Here is a 26,702-nt window from a genome sequence, read left to right as displayed (position 1 = left end):
TCTTTCTGTGACCCTTCTGACTTGTTTAAAATGAAGAATTGATGGGCAGTAGGCATTCTGTTAGTGTGGTGGTTTTATTCCCATTCAGGGAATGGTCCTTTTGTCATTTACTGTCTATTGCTTATATTGGTGCAAGTGTACAGAAAATGTTTCATGGGCTGTATGATGAGCAGCATCAGAAATGAGTTCTTGGAAAGTGTGAATTCACCTTAAGAGTTCTTGTACATACTATACCAGTCCATAGATGAATTTCCGTGATAGTTTTATATCAACAGTATTCACTGAATATAATTATACAATTTGAGATGCCTTGGACTTGTGTTCTCAGTGGGCTGCGAAATGCTGTGTTCAAAATCCAACTTCTGCTGACATTGGTTATTTGAGAATATGCAGTGCTTCTAGAAACTGATGCCAAATTGTCATCTTAGCACTTGGTGGAACCTGAGAGACTGCGTAGTAGTAGTCATCCTATGGCGTCAAGAAAAGGAGCACTGGAAGAGGCAGGAATAGCTGACTGTCGTGCTAGAGAATCACTCTTCCATTTTTCTGATATATCTTTTTTGACTTAAGTAGCAGCTTAGGTGGGGTCTCACCGAAGAAGAGACACCCTGTTACTTGATACAGATCATCCTGGGCATTGAGTAAGTTTGGAGACCAATAGAGAGAAGCCTGTGATACTATAATAAACAGGCATTCATAACTCCTCTTTTTTTTTTTTTTTCACTGGATGCTTGGCCTTCAAATGTTCCTACTTTTGGTGTACAAAAAAAGGGGTTTTGTATCTGAATACTAAAGAGAATCAAGCATTTCTGAATGATACCTATGTCTGCTCGTTGTATGTTCTTGCAGTTTATTACCTTTTCACCATTCTTTTATGTTTGAGCAAGTCCATTGCCTTTTTTTAATTATCCTCTGTTGTTTTTTTTTTTTTTTTCTGATCTCCCTAAACCTTTTATTTCAGGAAACGCCCTAAGCTAAATTGAGGTTCAGCCAGAGATCTCACATAGAAAATTTAAGTGTGGTAGCTGAAGTTCTGCGAAAACTGAGTAGCTGAAAACAAGGTTTTACAATTAAGAGCTTTAGGCCACTGAATGTGCTGGTGTTTGGTATCCTTTTGATCTGTGTGTTGCTTTTCATTGAACTCTTAAGAGTAATCTCAGAAGAAAAGTGGTGTATCTATGTGAGTAGGAATTAAAGTGAGAAAATAAGAGTATTTTATGTGAAGCCTCAAATGAAAAGATCAACAGTGCAGTTCTATTCCTGAAGAACAAAGAAACAAAAAAGTCCTGATGCACCTCTTCCTTTTCTGCTATAAATCTGGGTCCTGTCTATCCAGGAAACTAATGAAGAAGCAACATTAAGTGCACGTTAGTTTGGACTTAATTTAACTACAGTAACCAATATTTTGAACAACGTGGAGTCTTGCTAACTGAAAGTACATGCTGCTTCTAGCCAGAGGCAAGATCTTAAGTTGCAGTTTGCAATACTTTTTTTAAAAGACAAATGTGTCAGCTTGAATATATTAGTATTTTCAGGTAATGTAATTTTTCTGTTAATTAATCTTATTCACTTATTTCACTTTTTTTTTTCATTTATTTCACTTTTAAAGTGAAATTTGGTACTGTAAGTTTCACAGAGGAAAGCTGAAGCCTCTTTTTCAAGCTGAATGCTGAATCTACTGTGATAGTCGAAGTGAAAATAAGGAACCATTCACAGCCTTATCTACAGAAGGCTGCAGTTGTAGATCCCAAGAACCTAAACAGAGGATGCACTGGCTAAACTGGGAGACACCTAAGCAATGTGGAAATACAAGATTGTGGTTTCATGAAGGATAAACTTGCTTCACTGGAACAGTCAGGGTGAACTGAAAAGTCATTCTTCCATTCAGACTTTGCCCAAAATATAGATTGCTTTGAGATGCGTATATTTAACTTGCTGGAAGTAAAACTCTTCAGTAAAAGATTGAGGATATAGTAACAATTCTTCAAATGCCGTGGTGATTGTCATAGTCTAAATAATAGATGACTCGTAGAAGACCAGATAATGCTGATGTGTATTTCGGAAGGTCATCCCATCAGAACATCTGGAGCCAATTTTAAATTTCAGTATGCTTTGGATATCTTCTGCTACCTTATCAAAGTACGTGTTTGATTTGACTTAAAGCAAAGTGTGTTTTAAGGTATGACAGGTTTCTCCAGAAAATGGCAAGCTTTGAAGATGCAGAGGAACCAAAATCTATGGTCTAAGTAAAAACTAGAGTGATCTTAAGAAGATTCAAATAGACTCTTGTGGAGACTTGATTAAACAAGTTTAACTCATTAATTTGTTAACTCTCTACTAAAGATTTAGTCCATGTAAGAGAAAGTGGTGTGGGGATGAGTATGACTCAAATTCATTTGGTTAAAATTATTCAGTGTTTTGTGTAGGTGTCATTGTGTCTATGAGCTCAGGCTTGCAAGCATAAATTACATACCTTTGGGTTCCTGCTCATAACTGTCAGATTTTTCTCTCTCTTGGAAATTCCTGACCCATTAAATGAGACTTTTTTGGGACTGTCTTAAGATGCATCAGCTGCTTACAAAGCAGATGCAGAACTATGGCAGTTCACAGCTTGGCATGTTAAAATAAGCCAGCTTTTGTTTTAGTGAGGGGTGTGGTGTTTTTGTTCGGGTTTGGTTTTCTGGGATGGGTGTTGGGGTTTTTTTTGTTGGTTTATTTTATTAATACCCTCACGTGAAGCTTGTGACAGCTTAGCAGTTGCCTCAGAAACAACCAAGTTGCGCATCTGCATATGGACAAGAGTGTAAAGGTCATCTTCTACAGTTGTCATCTTCTAATTGAGGTATGTTTGTGAGTTGTATGTTCCCTGAGGAGCTACCATCCCTGGGTTCAAGATGCTACTGCCTTGTTGCCAGAAACAGAACAGGCTGTTCTGCCCAAGTTTCAGCTACTTCAATTAAGCGTTTCAGACGCTTCATCAGTGGAGTCAGCTAATAAAGTTAACTGTGAAAAGAAGCAGTTAAGGTTGAACCTCCATTATTGCAGAGGTGGCAAGACCATGTGGCAGAAGATGGTAGTTATTGCTGGGTGTTGATGTATGCCTTTTTCAACTTAACCTCAGGACATGTCTCAAGCTTTTAACAAAAGAACTGATTGTGAAATTAGGTATAACTTGGGTGACTTTGAGTGACGTTTGCTGCTTACGTTCAAATACCATGTTTCTGTTAAGGTAGTATTGATGGAGAGGTCAAAACAGACATGAGTTAAATTACTTGGGCCTTTGCTGGTATGGTTCATTTGTCATGGAAGAACGAATTTCATTCCTGTTAATGAATGCTAGTAGCTAGTATTCTCAATTTGCATAGAATCAGTATCCTTTCAACAGATAAAACTTCCAAGCTTAATTAAAATGACGTATGGGAATTTGTAACACTGCTCTTAGGCTACTAACCTGATTTGTAATAGAATTATTGTAAATCATACTATGGAAGGATACTTTGTATGTAAAAGGCCTACACCCACCAGTCTTAAATGGCCAGTAACAAAAGATCATAGAATGATGAAGGAAATCTGTACATCTGTGCCTTGACGATGTGTTAGTAATCTAAACAAGCCTGAATTGAAACTGAATTTTTAATAATGAAGAGACAGTGCAAGTAATGGTACTTGCTATGTAAGCTCTGGCATTGCCAGGGATATATATGATGCGTGGGTTAAAGAGAAAAATAGACATGAGGGACAAAAATTCAGGTGGTATTGGAACTGCAGTTGAATTTACATTGGTAGAAGGAAACCCGATACAAGGCTTTACTGGTTCGGCAGCCAGTGTCACAATCAGAGTAGAGCTGGGATTGCCAGATGCTAAGCAGATATCACATGGAATTTGAGGCTAGGTCTTGTTTCTGCAACAGAAGTTAAGCTGCCTTTTTCCAAAGACAAGTCAATCTTAAGCCAACTGGCAAGCTTATTCTTGAAGTAACTTTCAAACTTTACGAGTGCGTTTTTGCAAGAGAAGTATCTTGACTCTGAAAATTTCCATACCTTACTTGTAGTCCTGCTATTTTTAACTGTAGCTTGAAAGATAAAATTTACTGTAACAATTATGGGGAGAAACAAGTACTTATATTTGCTTTTAATCAGAAGGATGCATATCAGGTATAAAGCATGTTGGGTATACCATGATGTGGCAATCCATGAATTGATAGAATTTTTAGAGCTAAATACAGATCCCTCTCTGCAATGACAGCAGTAAATTGCTGTCTCAGTTCTCAAAACTTGCTGTATGGTTGAGTACTTAGCTTATGCATAGCAAGATATCATAATGTGGTAATTATGCATTGTCTGAATTTAATATGCTTTTAGTATTTTAAAAAAATTGAGTGTTTTTTCTGTTTATTGTCTGCCTGGATTTTCTTTGCAAGCATAAAAACCACTTACAATTCAGTTTCTTCAGGAATTCTGAGATCACCGTTTTAGCTGAAAGTCTGACTGGTAGAACATGCACAAACAACTTTCATGGGGGATGGTGACTGTTTTACGGAAATAGGGAGAAAATCCAAACCCATGGCAAACAGTCACCAAAAATAAGAATAAATCTGATAAATGTTACAAACTCCAATTGAGGCTTAAATAGATCCTACAGCTTAGGTTTTATGAGGGACTCCAAATTTGAATTGCCGTATTTGAATTTTTTGCATAAAGTCGAAACTTGACCTCAGTAACTGGTGAAACAGCATATTTTTTAGTAGCTTAAGAATGTTCATTACATCACTTGCTTTGAAATGACTTTTTACGCTTTGTATGAAACTGCTTCAAGTTGCATATGCTTGTTAGTCTCTCACATTAGGAAGCTTTCATCTTGAGCTTTCAGTGGCTTCAAGCAGGCCACTTTTCATCCTTAGAACATACATTAAGTTTGTGTTCAGATTTAAGATCTAACTGGGAATTAACTTTGACGTAAGGAAAAAAAAAAAAAGCCGGATTTTATTCAGTTACACTAATTCTAGACAGTGGAACTAGTCTCACAAGGTGTAAGCTCATGTTGGCTGCTTTGTGGAAATTGTCCCTGCGTGCGATATTAAGCAAGAAAGCTCCCTTCAATAAAAGGAGGAAAACTTGGTTAAGCTGTCTCTGTGTAAGTGTCCCCATGGGCATTTCAAGGAGCAACTTAAACTTCAGTGTCATGTTTGTGCTGCAGTAACTTGTTCTCATGTCTTTGCCTTTTTCTCAGGTGGTTAGTATGATTTCATGTGACTAGATAAGCTTAATCACCCAGACAGCTTTTTGAAGATCCTCTGGCATCAGTTAAAATATTTGAACATAATTGAAGAAATATTTTTGTTCAAGAAAACTTACTGTATTAGTGCCCAGAAAAACTAGCTGTCCAACTGATAGTATACTTGTTTGTTAAGACAAGAAGTTATCAAAACCAGGTAAAAACTAGAAATAAAATTGGTTCTAACTTTGTTTACTGAACAGTTGACTCACTTCCAAAGAGTCTGCATTAGTAATGAAATAGCTCTACTTCCAGGAGTCTTGAATATAAAAGTCTTTAATTAGACCCGATTAGCTTTTCAGTGTATCTTGTCTTCAAAATTGACTTCTGAATAACGTTTGCTATAAATAAGTGTGAAAGTCAGCTCTGGAGTATTTTAATTTCTCTTCTATAAGAGATACCGCTTACCCTGTTGAGTAAGGATTTTCTGAGTTGCTTTAATTCCTAAGCATCTAAAAGTTATTGAAAATCACCAGGCTTCCACTTTGGGTTGTGTTGTCAAGGTGCTGCTTATGTACTGCAATTATTCTGGAAAAAAAACCAAACCAACTCCTTGGAGGTGAGGGTTAAGAATGTAGGACTTCACCTTACATGTAAGTATTTGGGCAATATTAAGAACAGCACGCATTGTCTCTTCTCTAATTAGTTGCTTCCCTCAAGAAGGGGTTCTAAACCAGCAAGCTCAAAATTTACTGGAATCTGGATGGTAGAGACAATTAGAAAGATTTAGGTTTGGCCGTCTGAGACTGCTCCAGTACCAGAAGTGGGAAACATCTTGTCTGTAAAGACTTAATGCTCTGACCTTGGTTGGTCCTGTGACTGAACTAGAGCTATTTTCCCAAATGTCTGACCATTGTCCTCTTTTTCCATCTCAGGGCTAGTATCCCCTCTCCCCTCTCTCAGAAGCAGGATTTTTTTCCTTGGCTTTCTTTCCCTCCTCTGCTAATTGTGAGCAGGTAAACCAGTTGTTTAATTTGCTTCATCTGTCATTCTAATGTTTGCAACTTTTTTTTTTTTTTCTCATGCAAACAGTTGAGATTAATTCAGGAGTTCTGTTCCCAAGGTGGTTCTAACAAAGCCTCTCTTCCAGAGAGGTTGCTGGGGGAGAAGCATTATGAAAATTCTAGTGACTATGCTGCAACTTCACAATACAACCAGAATGTCAGGGTCTGAACAAGAATCATGGTCTCTAAAGTGCTGAATAATCATGATCCCTTCTGAAAATGATAATGCTTCTGGGAGGGGCTATTTGTTTAATTCCATACCTGAACAACTAGTTCACATAAGCAAGTCTCAGAGATATCTTCAAGTACTGACTGAATTTAGTTCATGTCTTTGGCCTGGGGCTGAGCTCCAGTTAACAGCTTCATTTGGGTTAATATCACTTGGAAAGACTGGATTATTAGCTTTCCCATTCCTCATATGGTAACAAAGTTGAATCAGAAGCCAAAACTTCAAGCTGAAGGAGTTGAAAGAAAACTAAATTAAAAAAAAAAAAAAAACTAAACAAACCCAAACACATCATCAAATCACTTTCATAACTGTGATCACAAGCCCAATTAGCAATGGTATTTGAACTTTCCTGAATTCTCCATTACATGATTGCTCTTTTAGGAAGGCTTTACAAGCAGTAAGCGTGCGGTTTCTTCATTCACTGTAGGGTTTCTTATTCCTCAGCTTTCTTAGCGTCATCGCTTTGGTTTGCCTCTTGCTGGAGACATGTTTCAAGAAATTGGTCAAGAAAATGTCCAGGAGGTGCTTTTTTCCAGTGTATCTGAATTAGGGCAGAAGTACAAAGCAAGTTCCACGTTCATGGTTCTTGACAGATGTGAAGCTCTTAAAATACTTAATTTCCAGTGACTTGTCCTGGTTAACCTTTCTTGCTTCGGTTCAGATGGGTTTATTCAAGGAACTCATCCTTCAAAGAAAATCTTTATTGGAAAAGGTACCCGTATGCGTATAAAGCTCTTGCTTCTCTTATCAAGTACTTTAAGAAGTGTGCTATGAAGAAGTAGAATTAAGGGGTTGCATTAATACACTACACTAATGCATTAATACATGCATTAATTAGAAAAAGTAATATGAACAGACTAGTGAGAGAGGCTGCACAGACACGGTGGTTTTATGGACTTACATTTCAGGAAGTATGCAGGGCAGTTACTGAAACGTCACTGGCAGTTCATGGAGGCAGTCTGGAAGTCAGCTCTGTACTTTCGAGAGATTACACTTGAGACAGCACTAAAATTCAGTTTATGTGAAAACGCTGTTTCTTGAAGAAGAGTAGCTTCCCTCACTTTTATCTTTCTAGCTAAATTTTGCATTAGACATTTCCAGAGTTCACAGTTATGTCAAATATCTGTGCATATAAATACTTGACTCAGCTGTTCAAAGCTAGTACCTGCTCCGATTTAAAGGGGAAAAAGGCCTTACTTTTTGCATGCTTCCTGTCTTGTTCTTCAGTGCCTGCAGAGAAAGCACAGTTGACAGTACTTTGCTGCCTAAAGATGGAGGAGCAGAAAAATGAAAAAGCAAAGGAAATTGGCAGTGCTGTCACTTCTTGTGGGTCTGTCACCTTAAAGGTAGCCAGCCTTGAAAGCAAAATGTCTCAAAATAGACTCCACTAAATGAGAAGGGATTCAAACAGGTTATTTGGCTTATTTGGTAGGAATAAGTCTAAACTTAGTTGTATCTAATTGTTGGGTGACTTGGTGGATACTTGTCATCAACTATCCAATAAATCTGGGGTATTTTGCTTATCTGTTACTCAGTTATCATAGTCTCTTCATTTCTGTTGTGCCCCTTTGAGTATATCCGTTTTAAAACCCTGAGATCAGGTGATCCGGGGAGTACAGACATGTTGTTGGACTTAACCCTATCCTATTCTAGAAATGCTTGCCGTTCTCTGTTATAGCTGTAGCTTCAGAATGCTAAGTTGTAGATGAGGATACACGTAAACCTAACTCTGTCCTTATGTGCATGAATGATCCTTTCCTCCTTTCCAGTTAGCACAATTGCTTTCCGATAGCTTTAGAACTGAAGGGTATTCAGTTACTGACCGGTTAGTGCAGACTCATGAAAATTAATCTTGAGGTGCTACACTGAGCTCTGTCTTGACTATGTAAACAGTTTAATAATTACATGTTCTTCCAAAGTTATTCCAGTAACTTTTTTTGGAGGGGGGGGTGGGAGGGGATGATGATATATGAAATGCAAGGCACAGACTTTATAAAGAGATATTGCATGCACTAACTCCAGTATCTGTTTTAGAATGGCTAGAGAAGTGCCTTTTTTTCGGCAGAAAAGGAAATCCACCAGACGTTTGAGCTTCCATTTCAAGTTTTATACTTTGCATCTCTTTCAGCGGTGGAACTTTAATATCTTGCTCAAAGCTTAATGGCTTCTATTGTTTCAACTACTATCAGGTAACTGAAAGATGGTGTGCTTTATGGCTTGAATCTCCTCTTTTATACTTTGTAGTCTTCCTTGTCTGCCCCCGCTTGTTTGTCATAAATGAGTCAAAAGGAAATTGTGTTGGCACTGGATGGAGCTGAATACAATATTAGTTCCAGAGTCAAGTGTTGTGTCAATCTGAAAAGTAAAGTAAGAGCATGATCAAGGTTTAGGATGCAAGCAGTCTGTATGTACAACATATGATATGGAAAAATGGGTTTGAGCTACAGCAGAGTCAGGTCAGGCTAGTTGGGAATCACTGGGAAGTCAAGTTCAGGCAGGATCGGAGCCCTAACTCAGTCTGGGGCACACTTGCAGCCAACAGGCATACTGGTCAGTGAAAAAGTGCATGCTAGGCTTTTATTACACCAAATAGTGTGACTGATCGCGGTGTCCTAAAGCAGCTCCTAGTTTCATGGGCTGGTGTCGCCGTAGTTGAGAAGGAGGCAAAGACCTGTAACCAGGAAAGTTTTCTTAGGAAAGTTCTCCTAGCTAGGAATTGAGTTTCTCTTTCCTGTTAGAAGGTAAGAGGAAGGTTTAGTGGCGTTAGGACTGCTGCTCAAAGCCAGTGGGGTGGTAGATCTAAGTGGGAGCAGATGATAGATGGTGCTTTGCTGCATGCTGTGTTAGAGGTGTCCAAGTTAGCTTTCTTAGAGCATTTTGGAGAATATGTTGTTGCTTTGTGTTTCATTCGAAGATGTCATGGCCAGACTACCTGACGATAGACTAGCACTGAGGTGCCAAGCCACCCCTGTGCTGTATAGGTACGTGAATGTATAAAAGAATTGCCATGTGCTCTCAGTGAGTTAAGGAGTAACCGTACAAATGACAAAACAATAGTCACAGAGAAAGAGGAAGGTTGGTACTTGTATTGTTCATTGCCCAAGTTTGGAGGGAAGGTCACAGAAATGTTTGAGTGTACTGCAGTCTAGCTTTTGTCGCGTCTTCAAAGATCTTAGAGCTTTTTGCTTAGGTGCTTCTGAGATTAAGAAGATTGGCTAACCAAGCTGTAATAGTGTGTATATATATGCTTTAATTATGTACCACCACTTAAAGCAGTGAAATTGGCTCCAGAGTGTTGTACAGCGATTGGATATTTAGAGCTGAACTTCCAAATCTGGATGCTGAAAGAAGCTTTGGCTTGCATTAAATTCCTGAATCCCTGTTTGAGAGCCAAAATGGAATTGCCAGTCTCTCACTAAAACCAAGTGGTTAGCTTCTTATTTCAGGATTTGGAATTTTCTTTAAGGAATTGTACATTACTCAGTAAGAAAAAGTCACAAATTACTCAAAACAGTAGGTAAAACAGGTATTTGGTACCTGCTGCCTAAGTTTTGCTACTTCTAAATTACTGTCAGCTTTCACTATTGCTATCTCCCTATTTAGTTGCTAACTTCAGACTGAAAAACTCAGCTTAAACTGTTCTTTTAAAGACGGTGAAATTGCTGCAATTCACCCAGATTACTGTATTGGGACTTCCCCTACACCCACTAAGTTTGTGTCATTCTAGTGACACCTTTCCAAAAACAAAGGCATAATTGAATGTTTGTTTTAAAGAAATGTCAGGTAATGTAGTTATAGGCTTAACTTGTCATGAGTTTGAAAGGTGCATTTCAGTACAGTTAGAGACAGTCCTTTATTCCTATTGTTTGTAGAAAGGCTGGACAATTTACACGTTTGTGGATCTAACTGAACATTTACAGTGGTGACAAATAGATTAATCTTGTGGTGTGAATGGTTCTGGAGGTCTATGTTTGCAAAAAAATCCATTGTAGGGAAGAAAGCATAGTTTTTAAAGTCAGGAGTGAAAAAATGTTCTACCAGGTGTGAAAATCACTGAAAAGTCTCAACATTTATTGGTAACAAGCCTGTGGAGAGACTTGCTTTGCTGGACATCAGGTCAATTATTTCCCTATGGCTTTCTCCTTGTGTTCCTTTTGCTTGCTTAAGGTGCAAGGAACAGTTTAGGTAAGTTGAAAGATTGCTTATTGTGTGTTTGCAAGAAGAAAATTAAATAGGATCTGGCCTCTTGATTTCTCAGTCTTCAGGCAGTGTGGAGTTAATCACTGATGGCAAAGATGGACACTAACATGGAGGTGCTCTAATTTCTATGTAAATCATCTTAGCATTTTGTGCTAAACACCTAACAGATGGTATGACTCCAGAGATGCTGTGAGATTACTGCTGATGAGAAGGGTCTTTCTTACTTCCGCAGCTTACCTTGTACAAACACCTGTGTTGGATTCCCTGCACTTCCCCTCTCCCCCAACTGCCAACTTATTTGTCAGCTGAAGAGGGTTTCATCTTTCTGGTAACTCAATCTGAGAAGTGCTAGAGCACCTGCAGGAGAGGAACTGAGACCTTCCTCCCACGGCAGCAGTAGCAATCCGGTTAGCTCAGTTGCTAGAAGGACTGTAAGAGATGTATTCTCTTGAGCAGTATGACCCAAAGACATGTCCCAAAATATGTGGCTTTGTTCTGGTTTTGCTGGGTCAGTTTTAAACAAAGACAAGCAAGCAGGTCTGGCAGACTGTTGTAGGCAACCACACTAGCTAGTGTGGAACAAGGGACCAGATTTAGCTTGTAGGAGCGGAATAGTCTCAAAAGAATTTTTTTAGTTGTCTCCAGTTATTAATGAAACTACAGTCATTATAACTGCAGTTAGATATCTAGCAACACACTATTAAACTTTCAGACTTACTGGGGATTTTTTTTGAAAACTGTCTTCTGGGATCCTGCTGTTCTTTTTGAGAAATGTTTGTTTGCTGAGAAGAGGTTGGTGTAATTTTCTTATACAAGTCTTTCTGTGATTCTTTGTTTAGCATTTAAGTGTTTCAGAATGAGAAAATGCCTGCTATCTCGTCTTGGATAATTGTTTCTTATCAATAGTAACTGTTAGCTTTACTATAGTAGGATTTATTCAGTATTTCTTTATGGGAGCACAGTAATGAGGTAGAGGAAATGCTATATCTGATGGTTTGCAGCATTTTATCGCAGCTGTATTAAGAGTTGATAGCTTGAAAATGGCCACCGTATTAAAAAAAGTTAACTAAGCCCTTTTATCAAACCCTGCTTAGTGAACATTTTGTCAGCATGCTGATGCTTTCAGTTCTTCAGAGGAGACTGGGGACATTTCATGCATGTCAGCTCATATGAACAAAATCATTTACATGTGTATGTGTATATATATGAAATTACAAAAACTTGTGTGATATGAAATAAGCTTGGGGAATGGATGAGGACTGAATGTAGTAGCTGTGAAATTTAAGAGACTTTTTTTTTAGAATTACTATATCAGTATCATAGGTAACAAACATTAGCAGCTGTTCACCCGATAAACCTATTCAATACCATGAATGTAGTGGCTGTAAAACTGCAAGCCCTTTAGGCATCTGTGTGGCTCTTGGGAATATTGGTTTTGGTCTGTTGTTGCAAAATAAATGGTGCATGCAAGTTCTTGTGAGTGAATGAAAAATCTTGAGAAACCTGTGAAATACCTTAATGTTTGCTGTGATTAGCCGAGAGGTTCTATGGACTTGTTTGCATGACTAGAAGAGATTTTGTAGGTTTCTGGAAAATGAGATGAACATGCCTCACTGCATCGTATGCTGTAATCCAAGTAGTTGGCCTAACAATTGGAGGAAATTAATTTCTATGCTTGATTCCTCCTTGCCATAAATAAAGATGAATCCATCCAGACACCTCTGAGAAAGTGATACGTGGACATGGGTGTGAGCAGTTCTTCCAGTTACTTGTGCACTTTCTTTGGAACACCTGTAATATTTTAGCAAGATCATGGTACTGAGGTCTTTATTACAGAGAGTCTTAATCTATTTTTGCCTTTTCTGTAAATTACTGTTTCATGGAATATAAAAACCTCCATTTTAAAAGCTTTCCAAGTCTGTACTATCTTGGCTATGAAATTAGGCTAGATAACACATGAATAATTGTTCTTCTTTAAGTGGTAACAAGAAAACCTTGGATGTACTTTATTTGTGCTAGATGAAAAAGTAGCATTGTTCAGCAATTAGTGTCTTGCGTAAATGCCCATAGTTTCGATATTGTGTAATAATTAAAGTGACATCCTGCTTAAGTTATGCCTGGTTACGATGGTGTATCTCCTGTATTTATCAGTTGATACCAATATTTAACTGTTCATGTCTTGTTATATATGCGATCTTGTAGTTGCTGTAGTAATGCTAAAATAGTTCTCCTGTTGATCAAAAGGGTGAATAATTTATTGTGTGTTTTAGGTATTGAGGGTGATTTATCTCTTGCATCATGCGTGAATACAAGCTAGTGGTTCTTGGTTCTGGAGGTGTTGGAAAGTCTGCTCTGGTAAGTACTCTGTGAGGCTGCTCAAGTATGTTTTCTTGGGCTTCTCGTGTCTCTTTTCTCTAATACACTCTTTACTAGCCCATATTTCTTTTACATAAGTGTGCACAAATAAACAAAAATAAATGTTAAGTAATGACTGCTGAGGGTTCCTGGTTAGAATAGATACGTCCTTTACTGGGTGTATCCACATCCATTGGTGGGCTCTCACATGCTAATATTTGTGTATGGGGCTGGTTGATGGTGCTTAATCAGATCTTTGCCTGTCTTACACAGCGAAGTGCATAGCCAAAGCATTATGAAGGTCTCTGGCTTCACTGGGTAACTCAGCCGTAGGTCTGTAGGAAATCAAGCTCCTTCATGAAACTCGCACAATGAACTAGTTTGCCTGTGTCTGGCCTTGGTAACTCCTGGCTCTAGAAAGGCCTTCAAGGTGCTGTTTGCTTAAAGTTTGATTGCAATCGCTAAAGCACTAATATTTTTTTTATGCAAATATAAATATATATTTGCACGTTTGCAGGAAGTTTAACATGTTTTCTACATCTTTCCCTGCAAGTAGGTGTGTAGCTGCAGCAGATAGATGATTGTAAACCAAAGAGCTCATGCACTTTAGTTAGATTACAGAAAAGTTTAGTTTGACCTAGACTAGCACTGAAAAAGTTCACAGAATATGATGTTCTTGGGCCACCTAAGAACTTTATGTCTTTGAGTTTAATGGAGCACCTGATCATAAAGTAAGGTCTAGGGGTCCACTCTTAAGAACTATTCTCTTACATAGCGGTTCCTAAAGGAAAACTTAAATGACAAAATCATGTTATATTGAGAAAGAACTTTCTACTTCACCTCTGAATTCTTTATCTTACTGCAGCGTTTCTGGATTTGAACCTGTCTGCTCTGACTTGGGTGTTGAGTCTTAAAGTTCCATTTGACTTGTGCTAAAAACGTCCTACGTGCTAGGTACACAGGAATATCCTACTGAGTCTAGTTAAGACTAGTAAATGCTGGCAGTTGTTTTTTGACTAATTCCTGTGCTGGCAGATAAGTAGAAGATGCAGTAGTTCTAAATGCAAATGTAAAATCCGTGCAGCTGTATAGTGTCCTATTCAACTAGAAACTAATAATGATTCCAAGAGTTAGACAAACCTTAAATCAATGCATGCCTTTAATTCAGTGCTCCAGGTGAGAGTGGATAAAGGAAGGTGTAGAATTGCTTCATCTAACAGTACTTAGTTAAATAAGCATATACACCTAACTTCCTGTTTCTTATAATTTATAGTTATGTCAGTCATCTAATTTGCCTTCAAAAATGTAATGGATAACTGAGTATATACCTAGAACAGTAATTTGTGTACAGCGTTTACAAAATGTCACTATATAAGAATCTTACAAGAACTTTTGTGTTGCAGACTGTACAGTTTGTTCAAGGAATATTTGTTGAAAAATACGATCCTACGATAGAAGATTCCTACAGAAAGGTATATGCAAAAGACCTCTCTAGTTTTATAGAAATTTAAATATTCCACAGCATGTGCTGCAGTTTTGAGTCATTGTTTGAAAAATGGTATGCCTGGTAATGCCACATAATACCAGGTCACTTAACAAGTCTGAAATGTAAAGGTGCTTTTAAAGTCTGTCTAAAAGGAATAATTCAAGACTAGCTTTTCAGTGTTTGAGCATAATACCTTACTAGCTAGTCAGTAAAAAAAATTCATTGTCAGAATTGGGAACATTAATTTAAAAAAAAAAAATATGTAAAATACACTACTACTTTTTTATATTTTTTTATTTTTTATTGTTAGTTTACGTGTGTGTTTTAGTATTTTCGGGTAGATTTGGACTTGTATGTTGGAGGCCTGAGCTTCTTTACTACTAGGAAAATCTATTAAAAACAGCTTCACGCTCACCTTTAGAATGCTGGAAGCATCACACTGTATTCCTAACAATTTGACTGATAGCTTGATACACTTCCATTAGATGGGTTGTTGTTTTATTAATAAGTTAACACAAACCTATCATAAATGAACAAACACTTACAGTGGCCTGTTAGTTTCTATCTTCCCATCTCCAGCATGACAGGCTGAAAGGTCTGACTCTGCCTGCATCATCTTGAATCTCCATATTGCTCACTCCTCAGTTTCAGCTGAGACCATGATTAATATTCCAGACTAGGATAGTTTACATCTGGAGTGCTACCAAAAGAGTTAACCATTTGGGGAAGCAGATTAGTTTTCATCTGTGTCAGTTTCTTAATCTTTATGTCTTTTTTTAGCTGAATTACTTTTCAGATGCATTGGTACTCTGATGTAGCTCACCATGTGGCCACAAAAATGCAAATGTCTATATAAGGGAGGAAAGATGCACAAACTGTATATGGGAACAGGCAAAACCCACAGGACCTCCTCTTTCAGCACTAGACTACATTTATATTGGAATAAAGAGGCTGCATTAACAGCTGTTGCAGCCTATAGTCACCAGAATCTCTTCTGAATGGAAGAGGAATTAGTGAGAGCAAAATGATTATTTCACACTTGTTTTCTTTGACCTCATAGAAATCTGTATGATGGAAAAATCCTAGTCTGTCTTAAGTATGTGGGCTTCCAGCCAAAGCTAGAAATCTTATTAAAGAGCACAGCAACAAAAAATTCTATATAGCTACTTACTTTTTCTGTATTAGAGGAGCAGGAATTTTGGACCCTGTCCTGATGTTTGGTGCAGGCCCAGTAAATGACTCCAAAAATATTCACAGGCTGTACTAAAGTGAAAGGTTTCCTTTGTTATATATTTACATTCTTCAGGTCATACTAGATTCGTGATGTTTGCTGGGTGAATTTTTCCAAAGACTGTTTCCATGGAGCCTCAAAAAGTAAAAAGTAAAGCCATTTTAAGAAATTTAGTCTTTTCCTAATTAATTATTTATTAATTTTGGCGGGCAAAGATCTTACAATGTTCCTTTCAGGTTTGGTCCTGAAATGACTAGGAATATCTCTGTCTATTCTTATCTCTGTCTGTTCTTCTTTTCAAATCAGTCAGGTTGTTGAAGGCTTGCTTTAGTATGGACAACACTTTATGCAGTTGTTTTCTTCCCCTCACTGCTAGTTACAACTCTAACTTCCTCCTTGACTTGGGTGACTTTAAAATGTATTGGTTTGGCAGTTGCAATTCTATACTTTTAATGTTAAATCTAATTTTAAAATATTTGAAGTTGAGAGGATGTGGCTTGAAATATTTTAAGTTTGTCTGGAACTATATATCAAGCATGAAGTCTTGAAACTTGACGCCTTGGTTTACTCCCCAAATATTTCTTCATGAAGAGAATAGTTGCTGCTCAATTAGCTGAATAACTTTGTCAGCAATACATGCTAAAATAGTGGTTATTGAAGGAATCCACATCCCTAGGGGACATGGGAGAGGTGAGAGAAGTGGAAATACTCCTCTTCCCTGCCCCCCAAGCTCAAATCTAGTTACGAAAGAAAAGCTCAAAGTTAAATGAGTGATAATGCATGTATGGGGAGTAAGGAACATGAACTTCTTTGAGTGCTGATCTGCCAAGTAGGAATTTCATGTGCAAATGGAAACAAGGGAAGTGTACCGATAGCTTGAAATAAAAATAAATAAATAATATGTGTAGCCTGCTTGAAACAGCTTGAGGGCAATTCTGTGTCCTTTAATGCCCTCAAGGCTTTTTTTTTGAGGTAGAAACTATATAGACTAACTCTGAAATGATACAGAAACTGATCTGACTTCTTAAACCTTCTAGCAAATTTTTCGAAGCTGGATCAGTTTACTAATTAGTGTCACTAAAGGCTTGTTTTGGGGATACCACTTCTTGTGGTTTGCTTGGTTTGTTGTTTGCTGTGTACTATTTCTTGTCTTGTTGTTCTAAATTACTATTAAATGAGTATTAGTATGCCAGTCCAACTTTCTAGCTTCCACCTGTACTTTTCTTTCAGTCTGTGAATGATCCCTGAAACAAATAGAAATTAGTTGTGCTAGTTGCTGATAACCATTCATTACAAATTTAGCAGCATCCTTTTTAATAATCAAAAATCCCTAATCACTTTGCAAAGTGAGTGTACTTGGCTGCTGACGCTGCTATTGAAAATGTCACTAGGGCTCTTTGAAAGGCTTCTTCCTGCTGTTTTCGAAGTGTATATCCATATAAACTTCTTAAGCCATTATGTTGCTTTATGCATTATGAATTTGCTTATAAAATCACACAGTTCCTGGTATCTTTGGAGGGAAGAGTTGCAAGAAAAATTCTAACCACATCTTTCTTTCTTGGCAGCAAGTTGAAGTAGATGCACAACAGTGTATGCTTGAAATCTTAGATACTGCAGGAACGGTATGTAAAACCAACTTCCCTAAATACTGATGTACAGCGTTAAAACCATCAAAAGCTGTAGGGATGTAAATGATGACATGTTTCCTTCCTCATTCTCTAAAGAGTAACTGGTCAGTGCATTGGATTAAAGGCTGTTCTTTAACATACTGGTATTTAAACAACGCTTGAGTGTTGCAGCAGAAAATGGAATTGCAAGTTTCCTGTGAGCTCATGTTCTGTAATAGGGGAAACATGAGATTGAGAATTTTAAAATAACTTGTGCTGCTGTTTTAAGTTGATATTGCCCAGAGGAAAATATAGGCCTGATGGTTACTCGTGTTTGATTCTCTGTAGACAATATATGCTTTCTTTTCCTCTCCTTTTTCTTTTGTGTGTGAGATGTACTCTGACATTGGGTTAAAAATAGCATCACTTTAGTCAGCTTTGGTGAACTCAAAGTGCAGAGTTTATGCTGACCCTGTGTATATTGGTCAGGTTTTTCAATGACCGGTTCCAAAATCTACTGAAAGCAGTCATTTCCTTCATTGATTCCCATGAGCGCAAGCTTAAGACCCTTGGAGTGTCACAAGTGTTCTCTGAAGTATAATAGTAACCTGGTCCAATAATAATTTAGTTAAATTCTATATTAGAGTAACGCCAAGTAAAACTACAGAAATGTGGAGTGACTGTTCTCAAAATATATTGCACTTTTCACCTGACATCCAGCAAGGGGCTTGGTGAGTGATTGATTAGTCACAAGGTGGCAGAGTCACCAACGTGAGAAAGACAAATGCTGTTCCACAGTCATACTGGTAAGAGTTTTCGAACTGGGGGAAGTCCTAATGCTGCTGTGCACCAGCAAGTCTTCATATGCAGTATCATAGTTGTCACCACGCTCTAGAAAGTGTGACGTCTGAGTGTCCCCATCCCCTAGTCAATCTCCTTGAAAATAAAAGTAGAATTTAACATAGGAAAATGCCTAGACTACAAAATGGAGGCTGAAAAGGGATGCATTTACTTTGCCATGTGTTTTAAAGAACAGTCAGGAGACGGTGAAAAAGTTGGTATGTAAGGAAGGATTCAGGAGCAGTGTAACTTCTGTAATCTTTAGAAATTACTTTAGTTTGTTATATTTCCCCCTGCTGTGTCGCCCCCTGGGTGTCACCCATGTCAATATCTAGATGTTGTTTAGCCACCCCAGATAATGTTCCAGACCAGATTTATTTAAAAGTGGTTCAGTTTTCTGTAATGCTTATAGTCAAACAGTAAAATATTGGTCGGTTTAAAAAGAGGGAGAGGGCACAAATGCATCATACCTGTGATCCGTTTGTGACCTGAAGTATATGGTAGTTTGTGTAATGAAAGTGCAAACTGAATGTGACGCATGTATTTTTTTTTTTCTTAATTACAGGAACAGTTTACAGCAATGAGAGACCTATACATGAAAAATGGACAAGGTTTTGCATTAGTATATTCCATCACAGCACAGTCCACGTTTAATGATTTGCAGGATCTAAGAGAACAGATTCTTCGAGTCAAAGACACAGATGATGTAAGCATTTCTAAAAATGCATAATACTTATATTTACAGTTTTCATTACAGGTGTTGTAATGTATACACTGTGATCAGATAGCTTCCAAGCTTTAAATTAAGAGACAAATCAAGCAGTAGATGCATAGTACAGAAATGCAACTCTTAAGGCAAACTGGAGAAATTGTAATTGTCGTGTTGTATGTAAAGAGAATTGTCTTTTTAATCTCTTCCTTTAAATACTCTTATTTGAAACTGTACATAACCTTGTTCACTAGTACTGCAGAAAACACTTCTAAAGCAACTCTATTACCTCAATTGCTATCGATGAAGGCTTAATAAAACCTACAGTTCAATTGTTCTTTTCAATATTCCTACTGTTTACGGTATTTTAAAAGCACAGAATTCTAAGTTATTCTAGAAGATGGTACTGTAAGCTTTAAACTTACATGTTAAGTAGCTTTTCTATTTTGTGTGTGTTTGCAAGTAAGTTTGGTCATACCATTTCCACACAATTTCAGTATGCACCTCTTAGCATTATTAAAGCTATAAAGTTTATAATTGAATAAAAAAAAAAATTTCTGTAGTTGTAGGAAGTGAATACTTAGTCCCTTAATAAAAGGAAGAAAAGTATTCCAAATGTGAAACAGCAGTAAAAGTCTGTTTTTAACCGAAACACCTTGTAGGTTGTAGCCATCAGACAGAAAGTCTTCCTTAACAGAAACTGTTCATTGCTTACATTTATTTTTTTTTTTCGAGTGTGCTCAACTCATTCAAACTGTGCTCATGGAAGCTTTGATCCCTTTCTTACTGCATGTATCCATATATGCTTCTGCTGCCAGCAGACACAGAATGTATTAAATGTTTCAATTTCAGAGAAGTTCATTGGGGCTCTTGTAATACAAACCACCTTGCACTTTCTTAAGCGTAAGCATTTATAGGTCATGCCTATGTTCTGCAGATTTCTTCTAGAAGCGATTTATTACCCATTATCACAAATGTATCTCAGAAGCGTAGTGTTGAAGTTGCATGTGCCTTTCCCATTCAGAACCTACCAAGTTATAGCCTTGTTTAGCATCAAAGTACTTTTGTACACTAAGATCAAGATAAATGTGACAATATTTGAAACTTTAGTTTACCCGGTATATTTATTCCGATTCGCATAAGCTTTCTGTTACTATGCTAGTATTTCCTTGAAACGGTATTTCTTTTTAGAACACTCCCATTACTCTTGAAAACCTTTCCATAGTATCAGGAGAAAGATAATGAGCTTCAAGTTGCAACTTCAGTTCTCACTAAAATTTATGTAAAGTTTTTCCTGTGCCAAAGCTTAGGCATAACTTGCTTTCTCGGTGGGGAAAAATTAAACGATAAAAATACTGTAAACCTTTATTCAGCACTTGAATTTAGGAGAAACTTAGCTATGTCCTTAAATTAATAAAAGGAAGGAAAAAAAAACCCCAACTTTGTGTGATTGCCTTTTCTTGCTACAAAGGTCAATTCAGCATTTTCTGTAGTTAGTAATTTTAATAAACTAGCATGTTTCTTTCCTCTGTGTGCATCAGCTTACTGCTAAGAACTGTGTAAGCAAACACCTCTTGGAAGGAGTGCAGATACGCTGGGAGCAGAGAAATGGTGAAAGGAGCTTTAGCATCCTTCATCATGCTACCCAGCACAGGCCACTTTTTCCGGGATTTCTGAATGTGTAAGAATCCTGTAGCAGATTCTTCAGTCACTTGGATTTCAAGATTAAAGTCTCACACAAACGTAAACTTAAGTTTCTGTTATACTGGAGCTTGATTATTCTGGAGGTCAGGATCCTCTAAGGATTTAGGTAGGGTTTTAGGTGTGCATTTATGTTGTGCCTTCCCAAAATTTTAATGAATTCTTTGCTGGTATTAAATTGTTTTTAGGTGCCTATGATTCTGGTTGGCAATAAGTGTGACTTGGAAGATGAAAGAGTTGTGGGAAAGGAACAAGGTCAGAACCTAGCAAGGCAATGGAATAACTGTGCGTTCTTAGAGTCTTCTGCAAAATCAAAGATAAATGTTAATGAGGTAAGGCATGGTATCTATGGGGGGAGGGGTGGCAGGGAGAGATGGATGGGTCACTGTGTTGTGGTAACCAAACATTACTGTGTCAAGATAAACTAACAAAATTATTAATAAAGTTTACTGGAATGCACAAAACTGTACCCTGCTATTGTGAGAATTTGTGAAGTGTTTATATCAAGGGACCTATTTAGCTTTGATTTAGGACTTTTTCAAGTTATATTAATTTTAATATAATTAGTTATCCAATTATATTCATATGAATTTGGGGTGAATATTTTTTCATGTTACATTACCTAGTTGATATAATCTCTATCCACTGAGAACATACTGCTAGACTACTTTTTTTAAAAAAAAAAAAGACCTTTAAGAGAGTTAAGTCCTTAAAACTAATTGATTTTAAATTATTTGGTGTTAAATTATTTGAGATAGTAAGAACAAAAACTCTGTAGGGTTTTGTCCAAATTAGCAGCTGATCAGAGAAGAGACCTAACTAAGTGCTCTGTAGAGAAAAAGGGAGGCAAAAACCTCTCTACTATCTAGATACTTATTTATTTAGCAGGAGCTAGGTGACTGATCATACATGTACATTTTTGGGACTTGCCATAGTGCATGCCTTCTTATCCAGTGGGTGTGCTGGCATAAAGAAAGGGATGCGAAAAGTTTTAGAGAAAGAAGCTGTGTTAGTGTTTGCATTTCTGGAACAGCTTGAATATTATGATAACCCCTGCAATTCATTGTCTCTCCTGGAAAACACTGTTGGCAGCATTAGTTAAGTTGATAGGGCCTCTGTGCAAGACTTGCATGTAATCAAATAAGTATGGTGGTTTTAAGCACAGCTGATTTTAAAAATGAGTAATGTGTGTTTAATTAGTTGGGAATTTCTGTAAACTTTTCAGTTTTTCTTAAATACAAATTAATCATTGGAACTATATAGAAGTCATATGTTTAATAAACTAAAACTTCCATCAAATACTAAAAGCCCTTGTTGGAATGTTTGCTGCTTTGCAGTCGGTGCTTAGGAAACTGCTAGGATGGCTTTAGTATGAGGACTTCCTTGATTTAGGAGATGCAGAAATAATTGGAACAATGTCAATTATGAACAAAACAGATGCTGTTTAATTGTAGTATGTAGACTTGCCTTAAATTAGCCTTTCAACAAAATCATGTTCTAATTAGAATTCTAGGAGACTCAAAGTGTGAGAGAGTCTTATACATGAGTTACTTTTCTAGAAAATGTTATGCTTATGTCATGCTCTAGACCTAGAGAGGCTGCTGAATTAATTCTCTAGACTTTAGCATTTTTAAATATCTGGAAAAGCATGATCTCATTCAATTACTGAATATCCAGTGTACTTGAGTTACCACGAAAATTTGTACTTAAAATTTACTAGCGCTTTCTTTAAAATAATATCCCTAGACTGATTTGAGTTAAAGAAAGCTGTGGCCTGTTTCTTGACCTCACTGCTAAATTGCAAAGTAGTAGCATATAGTAATTGATCACTGTGGCATATATCATGCATGTTCAGATGAATTCAAACCAGTCACTAAATAGCTGCAGATTATAGATGCTCTTCCAGCTTGCTTCACTGAAAGTGGAAAACCCTTGGCAGACAACTATCTCAAACAGGGAAAAAAAAAAACCCAGGTATTAATAAAGCATACAGTTTAACTTTCTGGCTTTGTGATAACTAAATATTTACGGAGGTTCTTGAGTATGCGAGCACGTTATGTGTAAAGATTCAAGGCTTACGTTTATGAGAGAAGCCTCTTAATTCCAATAACCAACTGATTTTTGTATTCTCAGATCTTTTATGACCTTGTGCGACAAATTAACAGAAAAACTCCAGTGCCTGGAAAAGCACGCAAAAAGTCATCATGTCAGCTACTTTAATACATAGCTGTACTGTAGCTCTGAGCCAGGTAAGCCTTTTAAAATTTTCTGTGTATTATGGCTATTACAAACAAACAAAACAACAAAAAAGAAAACCTTAACAACTGTGGTAGCTGCTGATGCAGAACAGCACTGAAAAGTCTTCATTTCCATAATCACAGAAATTTTTCTCGTCTGTATTTTGGTATTCCAAAATCAGAGCTACACATATGTGCAAGATACATGTTCACGCTAGTATAAAATTATTTTTTTTTCAAGCTTTAAGATGTTGGTAGAGCTCAAATTAAGGATGTTTATTCTGATACTCTGGAACTTTAGCTTTTGAAAACAGGGTTTTCTTTTTTTAAAGGCTGCAAGAGCTCAATTATCAGGAATGCATACTGTAAAATACTGCAGTTTCCATGCTAAAACGTCACTTATTGCTTTGAACTTCTGCATATATTTGCATGATGTCATAGGAATTTAGCTTGCTTTCTTTGGACTATATCTATATTTTATAGGCTGCGTTGTATTTAGTACATTTGGAAGAGAACAGCGATCACTGTAACACTCCAAATATTTGACCTGGAGCTATTGGTTACTAGATCAATTTCTTATTTGTTGGAAGTTGGCTGATGTTCTACGTGACTAAATCCATGCTTTAAGAATGCTGCTGAAGGCTCAAGCAAGCTCCAGCCTGCTCTTTAGCAAGCCTTTTTAGAAGTTAGTCAGCAGGCGTGAAATTTTTTCTGCAACTCGTTCTTGGGCAGGTTGTTTCCCCCTTTCCACCTCCGAGCCTTAGTATGGGCATAGGGTTTCTCTTGATTGACCTGACATTATGCAAGTTGCCTGCTCATCTCGATTCCCTTCAATTTTACTGGACATAGGGTGGTTGGGTTGCTTTAGTACTATGGTCCGTTATTCTGTCATCCAATAGACCTTTTTGATATACTGGAGGATCATGGTAGGACATGTCACTCTCATAAATTGCAGGCTTTTGTTAATATTGAGATAGTGCAGTGTTTAACTCTCTTTTTTGGTATCTATATTAAAACTTACTTAATTTGAACAACTTGAATCAGCTCAAAGTAAAACTGAGAGGGTTCCAAAAGCATTAGCTGAAGATGGCAGAAATGTCTGCTGCGTTTCCTTAACAGGGCTTTTGATTCAGGAGCTTTGATCCTCCAAATGTGTTTTTGTTTTTAAAGCCACTGGAACTGTCATACTCTAAGCAAAACTAGTCCCGCCCATCAAATACTACTTCCACAGTTCAGCTTGGTTTACCATATGTATCCCAATTCAGTTTTACTAATTGAGATAGTCTGTTATTTGTATCTGTATGGTAGAAATGGTATCACTAGAGGAGAAGCGATAAGGTTATTTTCTCAGTCTGTTTGCGAAGAACTTGGCTAGTTCCTGCTTTAGCTCTTTTAACTAAAGAGGAATGACAAATAGTTGTTACTAATACTGACCTCTTGTTTTGTTGTTACAGGTCTGAAGAACTGTTGCCCAATTCAACAGTGCCAGCATTCCAACTTTATTAAACCTACCAACATCTTAAATGGACTTTCCTGTGGTGGTACCCTTTAAGAAATGGATGAAAGCTACTACATCAGTTTGCACATTCTAATCACTTTCCAGTGTCACGAGAGATTTTTACTTATAAATATTCTAAGTGTATGCAACTGGTAAAACCAGAGCCTACATCCAGTATTACTGATAAGAGACATTGTTCATCCACCAATGTTGTACATGTATGAAAACTGTGTACTGTATACTTCAACAATCCCCACTTTCTATTGGAGAGTACAATAATGTAAATCCTAAAAGCACCACTATTTTAGCATAATAAAAGAAAGTCCAAAGAGCTCCTATATAGACTACTCCAGATAACTTTGCTTCATCGGTATTTGTAGCTTATTGTAACTTTTTTAAAGAAATACAGGATCATCATCATCGTATTGTACAAAAGCGCTTTGATTAACACAACAGCTATAGTTTTTTAATTTTAGGAAAAACCTGTGGAGACAGTGATCTAGTCTTTGAGTCCTTTCAGTATAACGTCTGACTAAAGACATGGCCTTTAATATCTGTTGGGAAGGAAATGTCCAGACTTTTCAACCTTTTATTGTATGTTTCCTTTTCCTTGTTTACATAGGGAACAATGTTTATAGTTGTGTGTACAGTGGGGGTCTACAACAAGAAGTGTATATTTTAAAACGATTTTTTAATGATTTAACAATTTTTTGTAAATCATTTTCGGGCTTCTGCAGCTGTAGATTCTCACTGTGAATTCCCTTGCTTGCTCATGCATAAGTGTATTTGCAATACCAAATATACAGGTTTAGTACTTTTGCCTGTTAGTGATTGTTTTACATGTGTAACGTTTTGGTTGAGATGTTAAATGGTGGAAGAGTACTGTGGATGTGAATGTGGGAAGTAATTTTAATCATGTGTAATTGGTCACAGGGCCTAAGTTGCAGTAATTAACTTTTGCTGATTTATTTAACAATGCCTTGTTGCTTTGTATGCATTAACGTTTGGGTGTAAAGATTGTGTGTATATCCAACAGGGAGCCACAGTATTTAAATTGACCAACCTAATGTTACAACTGCTTTGAGGTGGCCAAATGTAAACTAAAAGCCTTAATTAAAGTGGTGCAATTTTGTATGACTTAGCATCAGTAGTTCAATAAATTTGGATTGCCATGCAAGGGCTTGCATTACAGTTATATACTACTTGAATGTTTTGTGTTTTAGTAGTGCTAGTAAATATTGATTTTATTTTTTTTTAAATCTCTTGCACAGTGCAGATTCATACATCTTAGGACGCAAAGGATCCATTATGAGTTTGTCTTCTGACAAATACATGCCGTGGATATTTCTTCTAATAGCATCCCATGTGCTAGGGTGGATGAATTTCTGACCGAATGAAATTCCACTTACAGTTTTGGACTTGGAATATTCAGAGTTCTAACATAAGGGAGAGTCTAACAGAAAAATATCTGTCTTCAAAGGTTAGACTATCATTGGCTGTTTTGGGAACTCGAAAATATGTTGCCTGCTACTTTTCTTCTTTCCGAGGAAGTATTCATTGTTAAAACTGACTTAGTGTAGCTAAAAAAAAAAAATCTCTTGGGAGGAAAATATTATTTTGCTGCATGACTAAACCGTATTTGTTTGGTTTCAAGGAAATCTGCAGAAGAGCATTCTTGCAGTATTGGGTGTAGAGTTTTACAGACTTTAAATATCAGTTAACACTGTTGGACTGTGAAGTGGAATGCGTGGACTGTGGATGATTTCCTGATCTTGGCTGTGCTGCTGAAAATTAACGTCACACCCAAATACTTGGTACCTCCTGTTTCTCTGGCACAGAATTATCAGAGCTTGTTCTAATCCATTCCTGCAAATTCAATCAGATTAGGTTAGCTAATACCGGTAAGCTTTGAGGTAGTTTACGTTGCCCAAAGTGAATTAAGGAGCCCAGCTGATCCTTCCTGCTGGTAATTTCATCAGTCATCACCATGGTTTAATGGAGGTAATACACTCTTTCACTGTGCAGAGCCAGAGTTAAGACTGAAATTCCTTTTCGTTTATCATTAGAAACCAGAACATGTGGTTGATGATCCCCATAAATATCTCTTGGTACCCTCTGCATCCTGATTTGTCCCCAGAGTAGATGAGACTGGAGCACTGGATGCTCTAGTTCCTTTTTCACTAGGTACCTTCCTCCTTGATGAGCTAATCAGTATTTTTCCTCCCTTCAGTTTCAACCTCTGCTTATTCAGGTCTTATAACACTTTTATGTCCCAATTGTCCTTTTATCTGCGTTCTTCTTAATGTGTTTCTTTTCCAGGCAGCTGTACA

At 37.2% G+C, this 26,702-nt stretch overlaps 1 protein-coding gene across 2 annotated transcripts in view; it reads left to right on the top strand.

Annotated features, from left to right (window-relative positions):
- The window catches only part of RAP1B (RAP1B, member of RAS oncogene family), a 31,523-nt gene extending 5,956 nt beyond the window's left edge, over nt 1–25,567 (top strand). Inside the window, exons 2-8 of one of the 2 annotated variants that reach the window (XM_054205319.1) lie at nt 12,979–13,063; nt 14,467–14,535; nt 17,346–17,402; nt 18,793–18,933; nt 20,826–20,969; nt 22,771–22,886; nt 24,329–25,567. In XM_054205319.1, coding sequence (XP_054061294.1) covers nt 13,007–13,063; nt 14,467–14,535; nt 17,346–17,402; nt 18,793–18,933; nt 20,826–20,969; nt 22,771–22,857 — 555 coding nt within the window. In that variant the 5' untranslated portion in view covers nt 12,979–13,006 and the 3' untranslated portion in view covers nt 22,858–22,886; nt 24,329–25,567. The remainder of the gene's footprint in view (nt 1–12,978; nt 13,064–14,466; nt 14,536–17,345; nt 17,403–18,792; nt 18,934–20,825; nt 20,970–22,770; nt 22,887–24,328) is intronic. The other variant, XM_054205327.1, reaches the window with a different exon arrangement.
- Nucleotides 25,568–26,702: the final 1,135 nt, after the last annotated feature.

This window comes from Rissa tridactyla, chromosome 1 (genome assembly GCF_028500815.1).
Source record: "Rissa tridactyla isolate bRisTri1 chromosome 1, bRisTri1.patW.cur.20221130, whole genome shotgun sequence".
Classification (NCBI taxonomy): domain Eukaryota; kingdom Metazoa; phylum Chordata; class Aves; order Charadriiformes; family Laridae; genus Rissa; species Rissa tridactyla.
Note: the sequence above shows the minus strand (reverse complement) of the source record. Positions and strands in the feature narration are given on the sequence as shown.